The 21,910-nt window shown below is 44.6% G+C and overlaps 1 protein-coding gene and 1 non-coding gene across 2 annotated transcripts in view; one reads left to right on the top strand and one right to left on the bottom strand.

Annotated features, from left to right (window-relative positions):
- LOC126457807 (lysosomal acid glucosylceramidase-like) overlaps positions 1-21,910 on the top strand; it is a 139,483-nt gene that overhangs the window by 97,479 nt on the left and 20,094 nt on the right. Inside the window, exons 7-8 of the mRNA XM_050094421.1 lie at positions 6,278-6,422; positions 13,131-13,213. Of these exons, the coding sequence (XP_049950378.1) occupies positions 6,278-6,422; positions 13,131-13,213 (228 nt within the window). The remainder of the gene's footprint in view (positions 1-6,277; positions 6,423-13,130; positions 13,214-21,910) is intronic.
- Positions 16,548-16,622, bottom strand: Trnat-ugu (transfer RNA threonine (anticodon UGU)). The gene has a single exon. It is a non-coding gene; the product is annotated as a tRNA-Thr (tRNA).

The following is a 21,910-nucleotide window of genomic DNA, read 5'->3' on the forward strand; positions in this document are numbered from 1 at the left end:
TGTTTGTAATGGAACTTTTATAAGCCTATCTCCTTATTGACTGGACATGGTACTTTCCTTTTCGTGGACGATGGAGGAAATGTGTGTTTTAATAGAGCTAACATGGGAATTTTAGACGCGCTCGATTCGTAAACAGTGTGATTTGCGAACTAGAAACATCCCGCAACTGCCGATGGAGTGCGTTGTGACCGCGTACACCACGTTGGGGCCCACGTACCGCATGCATAAGTCGCATCATTTCTGAGCGTTCAGCAGCACGTTGAACTTAGCACGCTCAACGTTGACGTTCGACAGCACGGCCCGTGTGCCGACGGCTTTAGGCCAGCGAAGCAGCGGCCTCGTCAGCAGAAGCAGGGCGGCATGCGCTCAACTTGCAGTTCCGCCGACGGAGTGAGATTTCGGGTGGCGGCGGTTAACGCCGCTGGACGGCTGCCGACGCTCGCTCGCCGGTGGACTCCTGCTCAACGTATCGCTCTCCAAAATGCTTTCGGTGACAGCGAAGTTTTGCACTCACGAAACATGCCACCAGGTCCACCTTGAGTACTTGCTGTCAAGCATGGGTCTGCTCTCAGCCCCAATTTAGTGGACAGGAGCTGGCAGCATCAATGTCTGCCACAGGAATGGCGTGAGCGGCAACAATTGCTCTCCCTCTCAAAGGCAGGTGACGGACAGCACCCTGGTCACGCAGGTCAAGCCTACACCAGGCCTGCAGGCTGATGGCAGTCTCCGCACGCCATCAGTGTTGCCTCGGGAGCTGGCACTGCATCTGGCAGTGGCAGAGTCCTTCCAGCAGGATTTGTGGCTCCACAGGCGATAGAAGACCGCTAGGCGTGCCGAGGGATAACTCCCATAGCCTCCCCTCTCACTGAATAGGCGTAACCGAGACAAGGGGTGAGACTGCACCGAGGAATCAGCAGTCAGCACTCAGCAGATGAGACATTCATTAAGAACTGTGGGGTATTGCTGCTTTTTGTGCGATATACGGCGGCGGGGATAGCAATGACATCATGTGTTATGGTTTTCCCTGGTTGTCAGCTCTCCTGTGACACTGCTTTGCCCATGGTGTGACGGTGTCTCTCAGCTACCGCGATGAGATTATTCTTCGCTTACGCACTTTAGCGCTGGATCATTCCCTGATGTTGCAATTACTTCCGTGTGTGCCGCAAATCGCTCAGTATTTCCCCATAGCTGGCCGCTTGGTGGTCATAGACACAGGTGGTTCCGTTGCTGGCAGTTGCCAAAGTAGAACTTGGAAGAATTTTCGGTGGCCGTCAGGAATGTTATCCTGGGGCGTAACACTACTAGAACAGTTTTATAATGGCAGAAACTTTAGAACTTATTTAAGCCGTTCTTCATCCCATCACTTCCAGCAGAGCTGATAGTCCTGTTTTATTATGAAAGAGAGCCACAATATATGTGTATTTCTTGGAACATTCTCACAATATCTTTCTATGATCAGGAATGATCAAAATATTTACAAAAATAATAGAATACGAGTCTTACAGTTACTATAAAAATAAATTTACATCAATACCTATGCTGCGTTTGAAATACAAATTTAAGCACATTTCTCCTTTCTGTGCCATAGCGGCCATCATCAAGAAAGGACATCATATTTAATTCTTAGTGTCACATTCACGAAACTACAGCCATTTTAAAATTTTGACCACTTATCAGTAGCAATTGGCACAAGGAAATAAAATCATGTGATCCTCCTTTTCGTATGTTTGGTTGATTACGATATTGTCTACAGGAGGTTGATATGTGGATTTCATTGTAGCCTATACAGGGTGGTCCGCTGATCGTGACCTGGCCAAATATCTCACGAATTAGCGTCAAACAAAAAAACTACAAAGAACGAAACTTGTCTAGCTTGAAGAGGGAAACCACATGGCGATATGGTTGGCCCGCTAGATAGCGCTGCCATAGGGCAAACGGATATCAACTGCGTTTTTTTTAATAGGAACCCCCATTTTTTATTACATATTCCTGTAGTACGTAAAGAAATATGAATGTTTTATTTGGACCACATTTTTCGCTTTGTGATAGAAGGTGCTGTAATAATCACAAACATATGGCTCACAATTTTAGACGAAGAGTTGGTAACAGGTAGGTTTTTTAAATTAAAGTACAGAACGTAGGTACGTTTGAACATTTTATTTCGGTTGTCCCAATGTGATACATGTGATCTTATCATTTCTGAGAACGCATGCTGTTACAGCGTGATTACCTGTAAATACCACATTAATGCAATAAATGCGCAAAATGATGTCCGTCAACCTCAATGCATTTGGCAATACGTGTGACGACATTCCTCTCAACAGTGAGTAGATCGCCTTTCGTAGTGTTCGCACATGCATTGACAATGCGCTGACGCATGTTGTCAGGCGTTGTCGGTGGATCACGATGGCAAATATCCTTCAATTTTCCCGACAGAAAGAAATCCGGGGACGTCAGATCCGGTGAACGTTCGGGCCATGGTCTGGTGCTTCGACGACCAATCCACCTGTCATGAAATATACTATTCAATACCGCTTCAACCGCACGCGAGCTATGTGCCGGACATCCATCATGTTGGAAGTACATCGTCATTCTGTCATGCAGTGAAACATCTTGTAGTAAAATCGGTAGAACAGTACGTAGGAAATCAGCATACAATGCACCATTTAGATTGCCATAGATAAATGGTGGCCAATTATCCTTCCTCCCATAATGCCGCACCATACATTAACCGGCCAAGGTCACTGATGTTCCACTTGTCGCAGCCATCGTGGATTTTCCGTTCCCAATAGCGCATATTATGCCGGTTTACGTCACTAAATAGAACGCTTGCAAAAAATCTGTCATCGTCCCGTAATTTCTCTTGTGCCCAATGGCAGAACTGTACACGACGTTCAAAGTCGTCGCCATGCAATTCCTGGTGCATAGCAATATGGTAATGGTGCAATGGATGTTGATGTAGCATTCTCAACAGCGACGTTTTTGAAATTCCCCATTCTCGCGCAATCTGTCTGCTACTGATGTGCAGATTTGTTGCAGGTCGTGGTTGACGTTACACATGTGGCTGAAGAATTCCTGCTTCCTTAAATAACGTAACTATCCGCCGAACGGTCCGAACACTTGGATGATGTCGTCCAGGATACCGAGCAGCATACATAGCACACGCCCGTTGGGCATTTTGATCACAATAGCCATACATCAACACGATATAGACCTTTTCCGCAATTGGTAAACGGTCCATTTTAACACGGGTAACGTATCACGAAGCAAATACCGTCCGCACCGGTGGAATGTTACGTGATACCACGTACTTACACGTCAGTGACTATTACAGCGCCATCTTTCACAAAGCGAAAAAGTGGTCCAACTAAAATATATATATATTTCTTTATGTACTACACGAATATGTAATACAAAATGGGGGTTCCTATTTAAAAAAAAAAACGCAGTTGATTTCCGTTTGACCTATGGCAGCTCCATCTAGCGGGTCAACCATAGCGCCACCTGGTTTGCCCCTTCAAGCTAGACGAGTTTCGTTCTTTGTAGTTTTTTCGTTTGATGCTTATTTCGTGAGATATTTGGCATGGTCACTATCAATGGACCACCCTGTATACTACATAATACATCTGTTAACCATTTTTCTTTACCGAGCGCTTTGTGTTCACATATAAAATTGGATAGAGAAAACAATCGATTAGCATTAATGAAAGAAGCTACTCAAAGTGAACCTCGAGTGACAAGCAGATCAAAAGTTGCCGAATTTAATTGTTTAGTGGTTTGATAAGGATCAATGTCGGCCTGATTTGAAACACTGAAAGCCTGTTGGATTGGGTTAAATTGTTCGATCCTGGGCCGTAATTCCTCTTGCGCCACACTTTCGTTTTGTGTTTAACATACGACATCAGCAACATCAGGTTCCAATCATCAAGGACTTCTAACTGTACTGACAGACTTATCTTTAAAATGTTAAATTATGAACTTCTGTGAACTTTCTTTCGCACATTGTCGTTTACTACTGGTCGTTTGTATTCCACTACAGTATACTTCCTACTGCTGTCGTGACACAGTGGTTTAAACGTATTTAAAATTATTCTTCTGCCCACTCCATGATGTCATAAGCGTGACGTCCATCTCTTCTGAATTGCGCCAGGCATCTCCTCCTCTGTGCGCCGTTGCTGATGGCTTGCGTGCTGGTGCAGGGACAGCCTTACCATCGTGTGCTTGACGTCCACTTGTCTCTTTGAATACGTTTAAATTACTCTGCAATACCTACACTGATGAGTCAAAACATTGTGACTACTGCCCACCGCGAGATTGATGGCCCCCTGGTGGTGGTGCTGCGAGAATGTAAGGGCGATGGCAAGGCGAGGGGCTATGGGGGCTATAGCCCCCCCCCCCCCTATGGAATATCATATTACACTGAATAAAATGACTCCAGAAATCAGTGAATATATTACTGCAACAGGTTCAATAATTTTTTTTATAATTATGTAGCACAATAGGTTGCATTGTATTTCACATTTTTCCAAAATAATAAGAGCAGGCAAATAGCTTACTATCTAAACTAATAAATATAATTTAATTTAAAATGGGTGTATTATTATTTATTAATACACATATTTTACCCTGAACTCCAAAACTCTTACCATAAACTACTTTAGGCAAAACCAAATTTTACCAATTTGTCAGTGGAGGACCCCAGCTCTCCTTTCGTTAAGCGATATCCCATTCCCTCAACCTCCCCCCCCCCCCCCATTAGCACTCCCCTCTTTGCCCCTCTTTGACCGACTTCTAGAATCGTCCCTGCGAGCACGTGACGCAGTAAAGAAAGAACGTAAGCGACAAAAAGACGAATGGGCAGTCATTATAGCGAAGATACGGGCCGCAAATGCGGAAACCCACTAATATAAGCGGTTTTGATAAAGAACACTTTGTTGTGGCGCTGCGGCTGGAAACGGGAACCTCAGAAATGGCGAAGCTGGTCGACTGTTTGCGTACTACTGTCGTGAGCACCCGTGGAAAGTGGCTGAAGGATGGTGAACTAAGGAGTACGCCGTATGGTGGTGGACGACCACGTCTCATCGCAAAAGGTACAGGTCGGAGGATCCCCCACTATGTAATACAGGGTAGGCAGCGATCAGTGTCAGGTCTGACGACAGAGTACCGCGCTAGTGCAGGCACAAGTGTTTCGTAGCGCGCCATTCAAAGAACATTGTTGAACATGGAGCTCCACACCATATGACCCCTACTTGTTCCCGTGTTGAGCCAACGACATCGTCAATTATGATTACAGTGGATACAGCTGAGTTTTCGGCATTGATCAATAGGAACGTGTCGCCTGTTGATTGAATCGCGTTTCTTGTTACACCAGGTCAATGGTTGGGTCCTTACACGCCGTCATCTAGGCGAATGGCTGCACCACGCCACAGTTGCATGCCGGTAAGAGCAGAATTATGCTTTTGGTACGCTGGGTTAGGCTTCCATGGGATCTGTGGTGGTGATTGAAGGCATCGTGACAGCAGTCAATTACGTGAACAATACTGCGGACCGCTTGTTTCGCTTCATGGTTGGAGTCTCCCCATACTGCCCGTGTTGTAGATGCAGAATCGTGCTACAGTGGGTTGAGAGGCATTATGGTGAGCTCACATTGACGTCTTGGCCAGCAAATGTGCGCGATCTGTACCCACTGGAACACATTTTGGACGCCAGCTGCTTGTCCGTAAACCACCATCCCGTGATTTGCGGGAATTACTTGACCTACGCCCACTCGTCTGCTGCCACTACTTTTGCAATTATGTCGGGGACTTGTAGATCCAATGCCGAGCAGAATTTCTGTTGTACTGTGTTTGGAAAGTAGAACAACAAGCTATTAAGCGGGGTTCAAAATGTTTTGGCTCATCGTTATATGTTCGTTATTATTTTTTCTGCAATTTTGCACTACCTGTTCTGCTATGTTTTCTTTGTATTATCTCATTTGATTTCGTAACAGATACTAGAATATCTTATTGCTTTTTAATTTATTTTCATTTTCCGTGGAACACTGTACCCCTCAGAAGCAACCCCGGCTTCTGGACTTTAACATCACCTCCATTGGCCGTTCGCCAGTCTTTGCATCACAGCGGGCTTTTCCACTGCAGAAGTGAGTGAGACAGAGAATGAGCAACTGTGTCGCTTGGGTCTTCCTGGCGTTTAGCTCACTGCAGCTTCAACATCATTATTGTGTCACGATGGAAGGTGTGTTACGGGAGTGTGTCAGAAACGTGCGCTTGGCCCGCAGATACTGGAGAGCAAGGCTGCAGAGCGCCTGGCGAGCGGCGTGGCGGTGCACTGGTACGGGGACAGCGAGACCGACCCCGCCGTGCTGGACGACCTGCACCGGAACCACAGCGGCCTCTTCATCCTCTACACGGAGGCCTGCTACGGTAAGTGGGCCTGCACTACTGTAATGTCAGCGAACGCGCTACATCTCTTGTAGGCCTGCTTTCTCCTGGTAGTCGACATTCTAGATTTCGAAGTCTGGTTATCTCCGGAAATTTTCTGAAATTTGTTGTAAGTTCCTGTGGGACCAAACTCCACAGGTCATCGGTCTCTAGACTTTATGATGATCAAGTCCCATACTCCTTGACAGATAGTAGGGGACGATGCGGGAGACCCGCACCGCTGTACTAGGCAAGGTCCTAGCGGAGGTGGTTTGCCATTGCCTTCCTCCGACCGTAATGGGGATGAATGACGATGATGATGAAGACGACACAACACCCAGTAATCCCGAGGCAGGTGAAAATCCCTGACCCCGCCGGCAATCGAACCCGGGACCCCGAACTCGGGAAGCGGGATCACTACCGCGAGACCACGAGCTGTGGACTCTCTAGGCTTACACACTACTTAATCTAACATAGACTAACTTACGCTAAGGACAACTCACACACCCATGCCCGAGGGAGGACTCGAACTTCCGACGGGGGCAGCCACACGAACCGTGGCGAGGCGCCTCAGGCCGCGCGGCTACCCCGCGCGGCTCTAGTTATCTCCCTGTAGTATGCTAATCGTTCTATACTTGAAATAGCTTTCAAATGAACGTTTTCTTATACGAAGGTCATCAAAAGTGCCGCAAACTGTAAGACTGAATTGAAGAGAAAATTAATTTACAAAATCCCTTTACAGGCCTTCAGTATAATCTCCACTTTTGCTTATGACAGCTTACCAACGTTTGGCAACTTCTTTATTTCGGATAGGGTATATTAACTGTAGAGCTCTCTGATTACTCAGGTCATGTCTCTGAATGCGTCATCGGTTGCATCTAAACGTCTTCCACGGAGTTGTTCCTTGAATTCGAGAAAGAAAGCAAAGTTTGATGGGCTCGTATCACGATTGTGTGGTGAGTCGGAAAGTATTTTCCACCGGCATTTGTCGAGCGCTTTTCGAACTGGTAGGTCTTGCATTTCCGTGCAAAATGTGGACATCAGCTACAAGCATGTAAGGCCCTCTTTGACGAATTTTCGGGCGCAAAAGATGTTGGCTGGCTGAGTGGCCGAGCGGTTCTAGGCGCTACAGTCTGGGCACTATGGGACTTAACTTCTGAGGTCATCAGTCCCCCAGAACTTAGAACTACTTAAACCTAACTAAGCTAAGGACAGCACACACATCCATGCCCGAGGCAGGTTTCGAACCGCTACGGTCGCAGGTTCGAAACCTGCCTCGGGCATGGATGTGTGTGCTGTCCTTAGCTTAGTTAGGTTTAAGTAGTTCTAAGTTCTGGGGGACTGATGACCTCAGAAGTTAAGTCCCATAGTGCCCAGAGTCATTTGAACCATTTGCCAACAAAAGGTGTTGTAGAAACAGATTGTAGTACGTGCCTGTTACAGACGTCCCCAGCGGCACTCTATTTGTAGCTGTTACTCTATTCAAGTCATACGCAAAGATCTTCATCAGTTTCACCTGTGATTGTTACCGGTGGAATTCTTCGGACGTGGAGAGTCGCAACATTTCCATTCAGTTCTGGCTCAAAATGTCGTATCCAGGTTCCATAAGAGCAACAGTCCTTTTCACAAACTGTTCGACAACGCTGAAGTAATTCTTCTGCAACCCGATTTGTGCTCTTCACTCAGATCGTGGGGAACCCATCTGGCAGCAACTTTTCGCATCTTTAACTTTTCAGTTATGGGTCTGCTAACTGAAATGACAGACATTCTGGTCTCATTTGAAATTTGCTCATGTTTTTCGTCGATGCTGTCTCAAAATATCATTAACAATAACCTGAGAGGTATAGTCTGTTGCAACTGATGGCATTGCACTTGTTGGCTCGTCCTCAGTGTTTACCCGATCTCCACGAAAAACGAGCAGACCACCGTAGAAATGTTCTAAGATCCACTAAACTATTCCCACACACGTCTCTAAAACCGCTGTAAACTTCCGTTTGGTCCTTTCCACGTGGGCATTCGATTTTGATTTAGGAACGCTGATCACTACGTGTAATCCGACCTAACTCGGTTTCGGCTGCCATTTTAAAACTAAATTACGCACGATACATCCATGCAAAGCAGCAAACTCATATACGACCGTCACGCCTAAATTCTCGATCACAATTGATATGAATTTTAACATTGTCACGCCACCGTAACGGTCGCGCATGGGCAGTGTGCAGGACTTTTGAAATGATCCTCGTAGTCACAGGTATTGGCATTTCTTAAACCGACGCCAAATAAACAGGCTCAAAAATATTTTCAACCACCCACATGTCTTGCATAGTTTCTTTTTGTCTGAAATCCCTTTGTCAATAATTTTTTTGACAGCAAGAAATCGCTAAGAACATCCAGCTGTATAATGGAGGTGAAAGTAAAGCTAGATTATCAGTGTTTCTCAATCGAACATGCCGTGTCTTCAGTCATGAGGGAGATATCACGGCCTGTGTGCACTTTCCAGTAGGCCAACATCTCTCGAATGATCATTTGAAGCTCTGATCGCATTTTCACTTTACCATAAGAAGAATAGTCTTTACAGGACATTAACAACAAATCGCGGTACAACATAGCATCGTCAGTTGAACAGTCCACCGCTATTATGAGGCATAGAAAGCTAAAGGTCTGCCTTGTAGTGGTTACTCATAGTCAGCAAAACCAGCTGATAACCGCTGCCCACAGATTACAGAACTGCACCTTTCCTTTTGAAGGAAACAACGAGAACGTAGAGAGTACGTAACCATTTCCACGGTAACAGCATGGTCAATTTCGTCTGTTGTCATTCACTACGAGCAACACTATAACTCTCCCTCTCGTCAACACCATGGTGCAAAAGGAAGGTGGGCGAGAAAACATCTGGAGTGAACCCTGAATCAATTTCATAGTTGAAGACACGGGGTATCGTGACCAGTTCAGACGTATAGAAAGATAGACACAGTCTACGGCACTTTTTTATTTTTTTGTACAACCAGTTTCGAACTTTATTTAATCCATCCTAAGGACAATTAATTATGGAGTACTAAGAAGCGCAGGTCATCTGACATCCACCTACACGGTGTTTTTCTTTCTATACCTGGATCTCTTGAAGGTTGGTTCTCGTTTCCAACAGAGTTTGCCTGGTGATACCCGTAAAAGAGTGCCGATGAGGCCAAGTATCATATCATGAGTGAGGCATAGAGCCCCATGGGTCCAGTATGGAGGTAGGTCAGTCATGTTTTGGACCCTTATCATAAATGCAAGTCAAACATCTCTTACACCTGTCGAAACTAATTTGAGGTCTTGGCAATACCGCGACAGTACCCACCAACCTTTCATCTAGCCCTACAGTCAACATTTTGGAGCTGGATTCAGGTCTTCAGCTCAGTGATATACGATGACACGCTCCGAACTCTGTGTTCTTGTTCGACCATGTAGAGGTAATCAGTAAAATGGAATGGCCTACGACGTCTGCTGACATAGGTCAGCTGATCGCCAGTTGAAAAAGGCACCACATCGTCGTAGGATCCCTCCTCTCGCGTAAGTTTTGATGAGTGAGTTTTCGAGTGAAGATATTTAAGGTATAAATGGCCGTATCTTTTGGTGGCATTGAACTAGAAGCTTGCAGTTCTTGTACTGATAAGAGACCATTGATCGTAGTATTGATACGTCTACCTGTTCCGGAGGAAAAGGGGTCTAAACTGACAGCCAAATAGACAGTCAGTCTGATAAGAAATGACAAACAATATTTTTTTTCATAACAAATTCGTAATTTCCAGATTTTTTTCCTGTGCTTGTAGTGTGAAACCTTGCTTCTTGTCAAATTTCATGACTCTGCGTCCACGAGAAGCTTCCTAATAGATTTTGGTGAGTGAGTTTTCGAGTATCATAAACATGTGACATAATTGGCCGTATCTTTTGACTGAAGTGACTTACAAGCATAAAATTTTTACAGTTTCATGGGACCACAAGCCTTAATGTGTGACATAAATTTCAACTTTCATGAGAAAAAAGTTTCTTAACTGTCGGGCAGAGACAGATAGACGGACCACAAAGGGATCCTATAGGGGTTCCGTTTTCGCACATTGAAGCACTGAACCCTAGAAAAAGTGCGAGGAACTGGTGTTTCTAGACTAAGAGGGTCGCTTCATTACGTATCAATGAACAACTTATGATAAGAAAGAGTGTTTGACTTGCTTAGGGTTTAGACGCTGATCACGATAACAATATTTGTTACCTGGACTACTTTCTGTGGGGCCATGAGCAGGATTAGGTGCACTCTGAATCTGTGGAGACAGGCATGGATCTCGCCGTTAGTGGTTCAGCTACTTTCTCAATTGTTAATCTTATCCAAGTGACATACCAAACAGTCTGACCATGTCATTTCAAAAGATGCACTTCCTCTTTGAATGCTGGAAATGTTGAGTTACTACTATTGTAACAATGTGTCAGTAATACGAATCACTCAAAAGGTCAAAGCTACTATTATTTAAAAACTGAAATACACAGTATTGATGAAATGATAATTAAATCGACACCCTAGCAGCAAACAGGCGTTGATATTCATTCTAGAGGAGCTGCACGGTCATCGATGGTATTTGTTCTTTCGGGAACAGATACTACCTTCATATACACAGTATTAATGTTTCACAATTATATTTATTTTACATATTGTTGCGAGCTGACTTTAGACATTCGGGACCTTAGCCAGACAAGTAAAGCCGGCTATGCATTTCGTTTCTAAAACGTAGCTTCACCCAAGTAATGACCGAATATTCCATAAATACATATGTTATTATTTTACTTTTCTCAGCCATTCTCACATTTAATTCGCCAGATGAAATCAGTAGTTTTATACCTTCACATTCTTATCTCAAGTAATTTAATAACATCCTTTTATCATTCCTCATAGTTCGTAACAGTAATGTTTTCGCATCATGTAGCAACACACTGACTACTTTGAATATATAATGTACACTATGTGATCAAAAGTATCCTGACATAACCAAATACATACGTTTTTCATATTAGGTGCATTGTGCTGCCACCTACTGCCAGATACTGCATATCAGCGACCTCAGTAGTCATTAAACATCGTGAGAGAGCAGAATGGGGCGCTCTGCGGAACTCACGGACTTCGAACGTGGTCAGATGATTGGGTGTCACTTGGGTCATACGTCAGTAAACGAGGTTTCCACACTCCTAAACATCCCTAGGTACACTGTTTCCAATGTGATAGTGAAGTGGAAACGTGAAGAGACACGTGTAGCACTAAAGCGTACAGGCCGACCTCGTCTGTTGACTGACAGAGACTGCCGACAGTGGAAGAGGGTCGTAATGCGTAATAGGCAGACATCTATCCAGACCATCACACAGGAATTCCAAACTGCATCAGGAGCCACGGCAAAAACTATGATAGATAGGCGGGAGGCGAGAAAACTTGGATTTCATGGTCGAGCGGATGCTCATAAACTACACATCACGCAGGTAAATGTCTAACGACGCCTCGCTTGGTGTAAGGAGCGTAAACATTGGACGATTAAACAGTGGATAAAAGTTGTGTGGAGTGACGAATCACGGTACACAATGTGGCGATGCGATGGCAGGGTGTGGGTATAGCGAACGCCCGGTGAACGTCGTCTGCCAGAATGTATAGTGGCAACAGTAAAATTCGGAGGCGGTGGTGTTGTCGTGTTTTTCATGGAGAGGGCTTGCACCCCTTGTTTTGCGTGGCGCTATCACAGCACAGGCCTACATTGATGTTTTAAGCACCTTCTTACTTCCCGCTGTGGTAGAGCGGTTCTGGGATGGCGATTGCATCTTTCAACACGACCGAACACCTGTTCATAATGCACGGCCTGTGGTGGAGTGGTTACACGACAATAAAATCCCTGGAATGGACTGGCCTGCACAGAGTCCTGACCCGAATCCTACTGAATACCTTTGAGATGTTTTGGAACGCCGACTTCGTGCAAGGCTTCACCGACCGACATCGATACTTCTCCTCAGTGCAGCACTCCGTGAAGAATGGGCTACTATTTTCCGAAAAAAACCTTCCAGCACCTGATTGAACGCATGCCTGCGAGAGTGTAAGCTGTCATCAAGGCTAAGGGTGGGCCGACACCATATTGAATTGCAGCATTACCGATGGAGGGTGCCACGAATTTGTAAGTCTTTTTCAGCCAAGTGTCCGGATACTTTTGATCATATAGTGTAAGTACAAAACATCATTGATTTCAAAATGCTTAGGTACAATGTTTCGTTGTGAATCTAGCTATACGCTTTTAGTGCATAACATACGTATACAACTTAACTAGCACGAGAAAGATGACAAAAGTGAACACTATATCAATTAAAAAGAAAAAAAACCCGCGTTATTGTGTGAATGCAGTTTCGGTTCATTAGATGATCAGAATTACAATTCGCCAATTTACTTATTCGTCAATTTCCAGTGTAGTAACCCAGTCAAAATCGATATAGTCCGAGGTCTGTGTGTTACAGCCTCTTCATTTCTGTATCGTGTGTGTCTGTATTTCATGATTCAGAGAAGTCATACACTAGAAAAGTTTTCAGTTATATCATCAGGGTAATTTACGTCTAACAACACATTAATGATTACGTGACATTAAGGAAGTGCCAGTCGTGCCAGTTGTTTGCCACACAATTCACATCCGCCGTCCACGTGCTTTTGTGTTGCAGGTCCGTTCTTAGGCACTGGGTACCCAGCAGTGAGGCTGGGAATGTGGGAACGGGCAGAGAACTACACCAGCGACATCATACAGGTAACTCACGCAGTCTGAGCGCGTTACACTCCTACATGTGTAGTGTAAGAAAGTACCATCCACCCAGCAAGCGAGGTATTAAAAATGTTTGCAGCAGCTGTAGGTGTTTTATGTAAACAACAGCCACTATGAATAAAAATACGACACCATGTTAAAGAGTGATATTAGGTACATAGGGCCTAAACTTTTAAAAGATACAGAAAAGAATAGGCTACAATATTTTACGCAACATATAAATCAGTAGGAAAACGGTACTGATTTGTTTTCTAGGACGTCGTGGCCACAGAGGAATACCTACTGGTCAAGCACTGAGGAAAGACTTGTCTGTGGCCTTATTACTAAAGCAACCACCATGGGATTCGCCTGAAGCACGGGAAATATAAGTGTAAATTGTTTGTTATGTAGATGCTGTCGAGTTCTTCTTCTGCTTTTTTAGGTGGTAATGTTAATGAATTTCAGTCCCTGTAGTAAGGCCTGAGATATGACTTCATTCGCTCATTCTTTTAGTCGCCACACACATATTTAAGCACCTCAGTGTTTCACTATGTAATTCTGTGGTATCTGCTGTGTGGTTTGTTTCTGCCTTCTCATCCAGAAGTGCCATCCCTTTGCCTTTAGCGGCCGCTACACCGGCGGTAGTCTCCATACCTTTACTTCTCCTCAACTAAACGCAGCGCCTGGACACGTCACCAACGCAGTATTTGATATCAGCAGCAATTTCAGTGACTGTGTTTCACTATGTGTCCAGTGCTCTTTGTGTGAGAGACATACAAAAATAAACTGACTTTAGTGCATTCTGACTAACCTTATTTAACACAGCAATACTGGGACAAAGCCAGTTCTGGCGCGTTTTGTTTGTGCTGATTGCATATGTTCAGAGGCAAGCATACATTCAGGGTTAAATTATACCCCTCTCTGTAACCTATTGTTGTGCTGATTGATTTATGACCACTTGGGGGTTGATTTCTGACCCCCTGAAGATAATCCATTCTTCTGAGAAACCAATTCCCTCCCCCTTCCCCAGCTCTCTGAGAAATCCTCAACCCCACCCTCCCCTTCAGCAATACGAGCATATTTTGATAGAAAATTAACTGACTAATTAATTAAATTAATCTCTTAACTACCCCTCTGGAAAATCCCTCTGCCCTCCCCTCTCCTCCCCTACTTTTCCTCCCCTCTCTTATCTGGAAACTGGTGGGAAAAAGACAGTCTGTACTGGAGGGGAAGAACCTCACAACATGACATTCAAATAGATATCAATAATACATTGTTCAATTCAATTTGCTTATTACTTATTTAATCAGTTTCAGGGGACAGGGCTCCCCACTTGGGTAGAGCTCACGCCTGCACCCTCCACCCCCACTTCCCATGATGTAATAACTGCAAACACCTAGGAATGGAATGAAGTGCGATATTAGCTGCAGTGTTGGGTCACCCACCTGTGTGTCTGTCGTCCAGGAGCTGATTACGATGGTCACCTCTGTTTGTGTAGGGAGAAATAGAAATTTCATTGAAAGTCTCACTGAGATGAAAAAAATCCTGGTTACTGCTCCAACTTACGAATCAAATCCTGGTACCCTCGCCCTCGCTTCCTCACACCCGGTGGCATGTCATTGATATCAAATTGATTGACTGATTAATTAAATTTATCATGAGAGTCCCTCTGGATGGTGACTAATTTTTTTATGCAGTTGGTGGTAACTGTCATCAAATAGCTGAAGATTTTCAACGCTAAACATAGTGTCTGTTAGTTGCCTTATCAAGCTGGTGGCATTAAGTCACTTAGAATCCTGGTATACTGCTCGCAAACTAATCCTGCTGAGACCTGTTTATGGGGGGCGGGGGGCTGTAGGATGTTTCAAACTCTTATCCACACCTCCAGCCCCATCCCTGTATCTCTTACTCGCCAAAATCAAATGGATTCAAATGCAATATAGCGAAGACTACTCTGATGAAGGGGGGGGGGGTTCGAGACGTGAGCTATATACTGCTCCTTGTTGGTATTGTGGTCACACATATTACAATCTCTCATATGTGTCCCGTGAAGCGCCTGAAATGAGAAAATTAGGGGCTAATATGAAGATTTTTATCGAGATACAATCAGTAGAAGTTCCATCTTTTAGTTTCCTGTTTAAATATGAGACAACATTCTTCCATGAGTTTTGTGTGCCTATAAATGGATGGAGGGACATGTTAATAGGTAGTCTAAATTTCCATCTATCTATATGCTTACTTTGCAAGCCATTGTGTGGTGTGTGGTGGTGGTGTTCTGTACCACTACTAGTCATTCCCTTTCCTGTTCCACTCGCAAATACAGCGATCGAGAAAGGACTGACCATATCCCTCCATATGACTGCTAATTTCCCATACCTTACCTTCTTGGTCCTTACGCGAAATCAATGTTTGCGGCAGCGGAATCCTTCTGCAGACAGCTTCGAATGTCGATTCTTTAAGTTTTCTCGATAGTGTTCCTCAAGAAGAACATTATCTTCCTTCTAGCGATTCTCGTTTGAGTTCTCGAAGCATCCAGCCAGTAATTTGGCGGGAGCCAATAGGCATGCTTCTACAGAGCTACATTCTGAGGGAAAGCCAAGTCTGCAGGCTCATACACGTTTAGTAGTGGCGGCAGTAGCTGCTTGAACATGAAGGTTGTTGACCGTGGCAGACGGGGCTGGAGGCATTGTGAGGATGGAGAAGAGAGTAAACGTCCTACTGCCCTCCCCCCCCCCCCCCCTCCTCCCATAGACCAACAGGTCTCAACACAACAGGATTAGTTTGGGAGCAATACACTAAAATTCTAAGTGACTTACTTTCACCAGCTTGGTAAGGCAACTAGCAGACACAACATGATTAGCATTGGATATCTTCAGCTATTTGACGATGGTTACCCCCAATTTTTGTATCAGAAGAAGTGACGGCCTAGCTTATGGGAAGCCCTCAGGGACGTCACAGAAGAGTCTGTAAAGGTTACCTGGCGAGTGTAATCCGACTGCATGAAAAAGGATACTCACTGTACAGAGGGACTCTCGTTAATTAATCAGTTTGGTATAAAGGACGTGCCGCTGGGAGAGTGGAGGCGAGAGCAGGAGTACTAGGATATGATTCACGAGTTAGAGTGCTGATCAGGTGTTTTTTCGTTGCAGTGAGATCTTTTCACGAAACTTCAATTTCCCACTTACACAGGGAGAGATGACCATTGTAATCAGCTATATTTCCAAATTTATAAAGTGGTACACAGTATGAACCTGATATATACAATGAAATTAGAATTGTATTAATACCGTCAGCTGCGCACGGGCGTTGATATAGATCAACGGGGACAGGGGAAAATGTGTGCCTCGACCGGGACTCGAACCCGGGATCTCCTGCTTACATGGCAGACGCTCTATCCATCTGAGCCACCGAGGGCACAGGTGACAGTGCAACTGCAGGGACTATTTCGCGCACGCCTCCCGCGAGACTCACATTCTCATCCTGTATGTCCACACACTACATTCGTTGTGTCCCCACCCAACACACTCATTACTCGTGGAAGACATTCTTCCAAGTCCTGTACGAGTTCAGGGAATGTGTGTGCATCCGCACAGAAGCAGACGTTCATGGCCGGTATCACCAGAACTATAAACTTATATGGACATGGTGTCTGTTCTTTCGGACATGTCCAAAAGAACAGACACCATATCCATATACGTATATGATATATACAATTCCCGTGTGCTGCTGCCTTAAAAGTCTTCTTAGGTGATGAGGCATTTGGATACTTTAAAATAGTTTGAATGTGAGGGGGCATTCTGTGACAGATATAGAACACGCTCTTAGCACTGCATCATGGGTCAAAAATTAGTTCAATATCCTAGTCCTGTGATGCAGGACGTAACAGATATTAAAATGACAAGAAAAAATTCTTTTTTACCTGATGAGAGAATACTTAGATGAAATATAACCTATACCATTCTGATGTGCAGGATTTTCACAAGTAACGATACTTTAGCTATGTGAAAATGCGTGTATGTTCTGACTGCGTCTGTCATCGAAAATAACTCATATACAGGGTGGGTCACCTAACGTTACTGCTGGATATATTTCGTAAACCACATCAAATACTGACGAACCGATTCCACAGACCGAACGTGAGGAGAGGGGCTAATGTAACTGTTTAATACAAACCATACACAAATGCACGGAAGTATGTTTTTTAACACAAACCTACGTTTTTTTAAATGGAACCACGTTAGTTTTGTTAGCACATCTGAACATATAAGCAAATACGTAATCAGTGCCGTTTGTTGCATTGTAAAATGTTAATTACATCCGGAGATATTGTAACCTAAAGTTGACCCTTGAAATCTCCGACGTTCAGTTGCGTGTTGTAACAAACACGGGCCACGGTCGGCGAGCAGCATCTGCAGAGACATGTTTACGGTGACGACCGTGTTTACGAGTGTGGCTGTAGTGCACTGTTGCGGTTTGGTCTAGCTGTCGCAGTGTCCGCATGTAGCGCTTGCTGCTATTGTTATTCTGCATTCGTCTCCGCACGCAGACCAACTGTAGTACACCGTGTTACCAGACGTCTGTGATAGTGTAGTGTTGTAGGAACTGTGACTATGGCGTATTCGAACTCTGAAAAGGCGGAGATGATACTCATCTATGGCGACGAAATGCAGCTGAAGCCTGCAGGGTGTATGCAGAACGGTACCCGGACAGAGAGCATCCAACGTTCCGCACATTGCAAAACATCTACCGCCAACTGTATGCAACAGGTATGGTTGTAGCACGCAAACGGGTCCGTAACAGGCCCGTCACAGGAGAAGCGGGTGCAGTTGGTGTGTTAGCTGCTGTTGCCATGAACCCACACGTGAGTACACGGGACATTGCGAGAGCCGGTGGACTGAGTCAAAGTGGTGTCATGGGCATACTGCACCGTCACCGCTTTCACCCGTTTCATGTGTCGCTACATCAGCAATTACATGGTGATGACTTTAATCATCGAGTGCAATTATGTCAATGGGCATTAACAGAGAATGTGTTGCAGTTCTACCTGTTTACCGATGAAGCGGGTTTCACAAACTACGGGGCAGTGAATCTACGGAACATGCATTACTGGTCCGTGGACAATCCTCGCTGGCTCAGACAGGTAGAACGACAGCGACCGTGGACTGTAAATGTATGGTGCGGAATCATTGGCGACCACCTCATTGGCCCTCACTTCGTTGCAGGGGCCCAAACAGCTGCAATATACATCGCGTTTGTACAGAATGATCTGCCAACGTTGCTCGAAAATGTCCCACTGGAAACGCGTCGACGTATGTGGTATCAGCATTATGGTGCACCTGCACACTCCGCAATTAACACTAGGCTGACCCTTGACAGGATGTTCGACGGGTGTTTCGCAGGACGTGGAGGACGCATAAATTGGCCAGCCCGTTCTGCTGATCTTACACCTCTGGACTTCTTTCTGTGGGGTACGTTAAAGGAGAATCAACGCCCGTGCGCAGCTGACGGTATTACAACCATACCTGTTGCATACAGTTGGCGGTAGATGTTTTGCAATGTGCGGAACGTTGGATGCTCTCTGTCCGGGTACCGTTCTGCATACACCCTGCAGGCTTCAGCTGCATTTCGTCGCCATAGATGAGTATCATCTCCGCCTACAACCCCAGAGGATATGAAACAACGTATTGTGGCAGCCTGCGGCGACATTACACCAGATGTACTGCGGCGTGTACGACATTCATTACGCCAGAGATTGCAATTTTGTGCAACAAATGATACCCACCACATCGAACATCTATTGGCCTGACATGTCGGGACACACACTATTCCACTCCGTAATTGAAAACGGAAACCACGTGTGTACGTGTACCTCACCCCTCATGGTAATGCACATGTGCGTCAGTGAAAAAGACCAATAAAAAGGTGTTAGCATGTGGACGTAATGTGCTGTTCCAGTCTCTTCTGTACCTAAGGTCCATCACCGTTCCCTTTGGATCCCTACGTAATTCGGTGCTCTCCGATACACACGATCGAACAGTGGAGGAGTAGTACTCAAGCGTCAACTTTAGGTTACAATATCTCCGGATGTAATTAACATTTTACAATGCAACAAACGGCACTGATTACGTATTTGTTTATATGTTAAAATGTGCTAACAAAACTAACGTGGTTACATTTAAAAAACGTAGGTTTGTGTTAAAAAACATACTTCCGTGCTTTTTTTTATGGTTTGTATTAACGAATTACACTAGCCCCTCTCCTCACGTTCGGTCTGTGGAATCGATTTGTCAGTATTTGATGTGGTTTACGAAATATATCCAGTGGTAATGTTAGGTGACTTACCCTGTGTAAGTGAGGTGTATGGACAGCAAAATTCCCATTTCTGGTTGGGTAAAGTGGATATTTTAAACTGGGGAGACTCTATGTCGGGTGTGAAATTGCAATTAGAACTATATTTCCAAGCCACACCTGCTTGTCTCAGAGTGTGATGCAGCCAGTGGCATGAGTGGACACAAGGCTTTGGCTGACCGGAAACTGTGACTTAGTTCATGTGACCAATTGGTACAAAGAATGCTCAGACCCGTCAGCTCTTGCCCGCAGGCCTGGTGATGGCAGTCACAATTCCCCCTGGATGCCTGAATAGCGAAGTAACGAGTATGCTGGCTGAGCTGTGACAGAAGCAAACGTGTGTGTGCATGAGAAGATTCAGTATGGTGAGTGTTTGCACTTAACGATTGTTCCTCCATCTAAAGTTATCAGTTGACTGCCGTGCAGTCACAGTTACAGCGTCTTCAGCTTCTGAGCGTCTGGTATAGCTGGAGATGTTCACATAACTGATGGCGTGGCCAATGCAGGTGGTTGTCTCTAGTCTTCTTCTGGCTTGCATGGCTGTGGCTCCCTCGCAGTCAGCAGATGGCGTACGAGTACTTTACTATCATGAGTGCATGTGGTGGGAAATTTTTTTGCCAGATATTTTCAGCAAAAGGTGTAAACATTGTGATGGAGGAGGGTCCTTGTGTTCCCAAACATCAGTACATAGAAAACCTTGGATACATTTAGCGCTACGATTTACTTATGGCACTAATTTAATTACTTTACTTGCAAAATGTTTGTGTTTAGTTGTTAAATGTTGAAAATATATTTGATTGCATAGAAGAGTGATTGTAAGGTGGTGGTGAGTGTTTTAAATGAACTGTTTGAATCCTGTCAATTTTTAAAAAGTTAGTTTGATGGGGGGGTGCAAATGGGCTATTCCTCGCCATTTTTGATATCGCAGTAGCGCCAGCTCTCCATTTGTCCCCGTTCTAGCCAATAAGAACACGGTATTCTGCGTGTATGGACACGTTGGTTCATGCATGTGTACACACAAACAGAAAATAGTCACTTGAGGGAGACAGAGACAGGAATTGAGTCTGCAATTTCCCGATCAAAGGAATGCTGCCACCTGATGATTTGTTTGGGGGCTTCGAGATCAAATGGCGGTCTGTTGGGCGGGTAGGCATATCCCCTTGGTCTACAGGTTTGAGGCGCAAATGTTACAACAGGAAGTAGCCACTTGAGGGAGAGTATTGAATATCAAAGGACACTGACTTCTGGTCCGTGGTCAGTAGTCTTTAGTATCGTGATCTGTAATTAGAGCATTGGGCAGTTTTCAACCTATGTCGTGTGCTGATACGCCCTTCCTGGTGCAGCGGCGCCCTGATGACAGACACACACGTGAGTGACCCAAAATGGTGACTAAAGTATCACACTTGTTTCCATTCATCGGTGATTGGAGGTATTACATCATGGAAGTGGAGGCAGAGGGTGCAGACATGAGCTCTGCCCATGGGAGAGAACCTTTTCTTCCGCAAACTGATTAAATAAAGAATATTCAAATTGAATTGAACAATACATTATTGACATTGATTTGAATTTTATGTCGTGAGATCCTTCCTCTCCAGCACAGACTGAATCTTCTTCCTGACAATTTCCAGATGGGGAGGAGAGGGGAGAAGTGGGGAGGGGGGAGGATTGGGGAATTTCCCAGAGGTGGAGTGGGTAATTAATTGATCAATTTAATTAATTAGCCAATTAATTTGATATCAAAAGTGTGCTCTTATCAGCAAGGACGAGAGTGGGATTGAGGATTTCCCTGGTATGTGGAGGAGAGGGAGGGTTGTGGGTTTCTCAGAAAGAGTCATAAATCAGTTATCATAATAGTCTATTAAGGGGAGGGCTGTAATTTGCCTCTGAATGTATGTTTACTCCTGAATGTATGCAACTCACACAAACAAAATGCATCAGAACAGGCTTTGTCCCAACACTTACTGTATCTGTGTGTTCTGTTTAACAGCACTGTGATGTTTGAGATAACTGCCACCATTAAGGTGTGCAATGGAGAGTAGGTTCAGATAGAATCTGTGAACAGTTCGGGTGGACAGTAGTGTATCCCATGTGTTACATTGCTACAATGAGTGCTATTATTAGTGATCTGGGTTATTCACAATGAGCAACACAAATATTGATCAACAGGAATAAAGAAGCAAATAATTATCAACTTCTTATATCGCTTCAGAATCGAATGAGATGAGTTATTAAGCAGCTTTGTAACGAGAGATGGAACATTTATTGATCTGAAAATGAATAGAAGAGTTGGTTGTTGGAATTATGTCACAAAATGTTGTCATTAGAATAAATGAATAAATAAATAAGTATTCCAAA

Source organism: Schistocerca serialis, chromosome 2 (assembly GCF_023864345.2).
Source record: "Schistocerca serialis cubense isolate TAMUIC-IGC-003099 chromosome 2, iqSchSeri2.2, whole genome shotgun sequence".
Taxonomy (NCBI): domain Eukaryota; kingdom Metazoa; phylum Arthropoda; class Insecta; order Orthoptera; family Acrididae; genus Schistocerca; species Schistocerca serialis.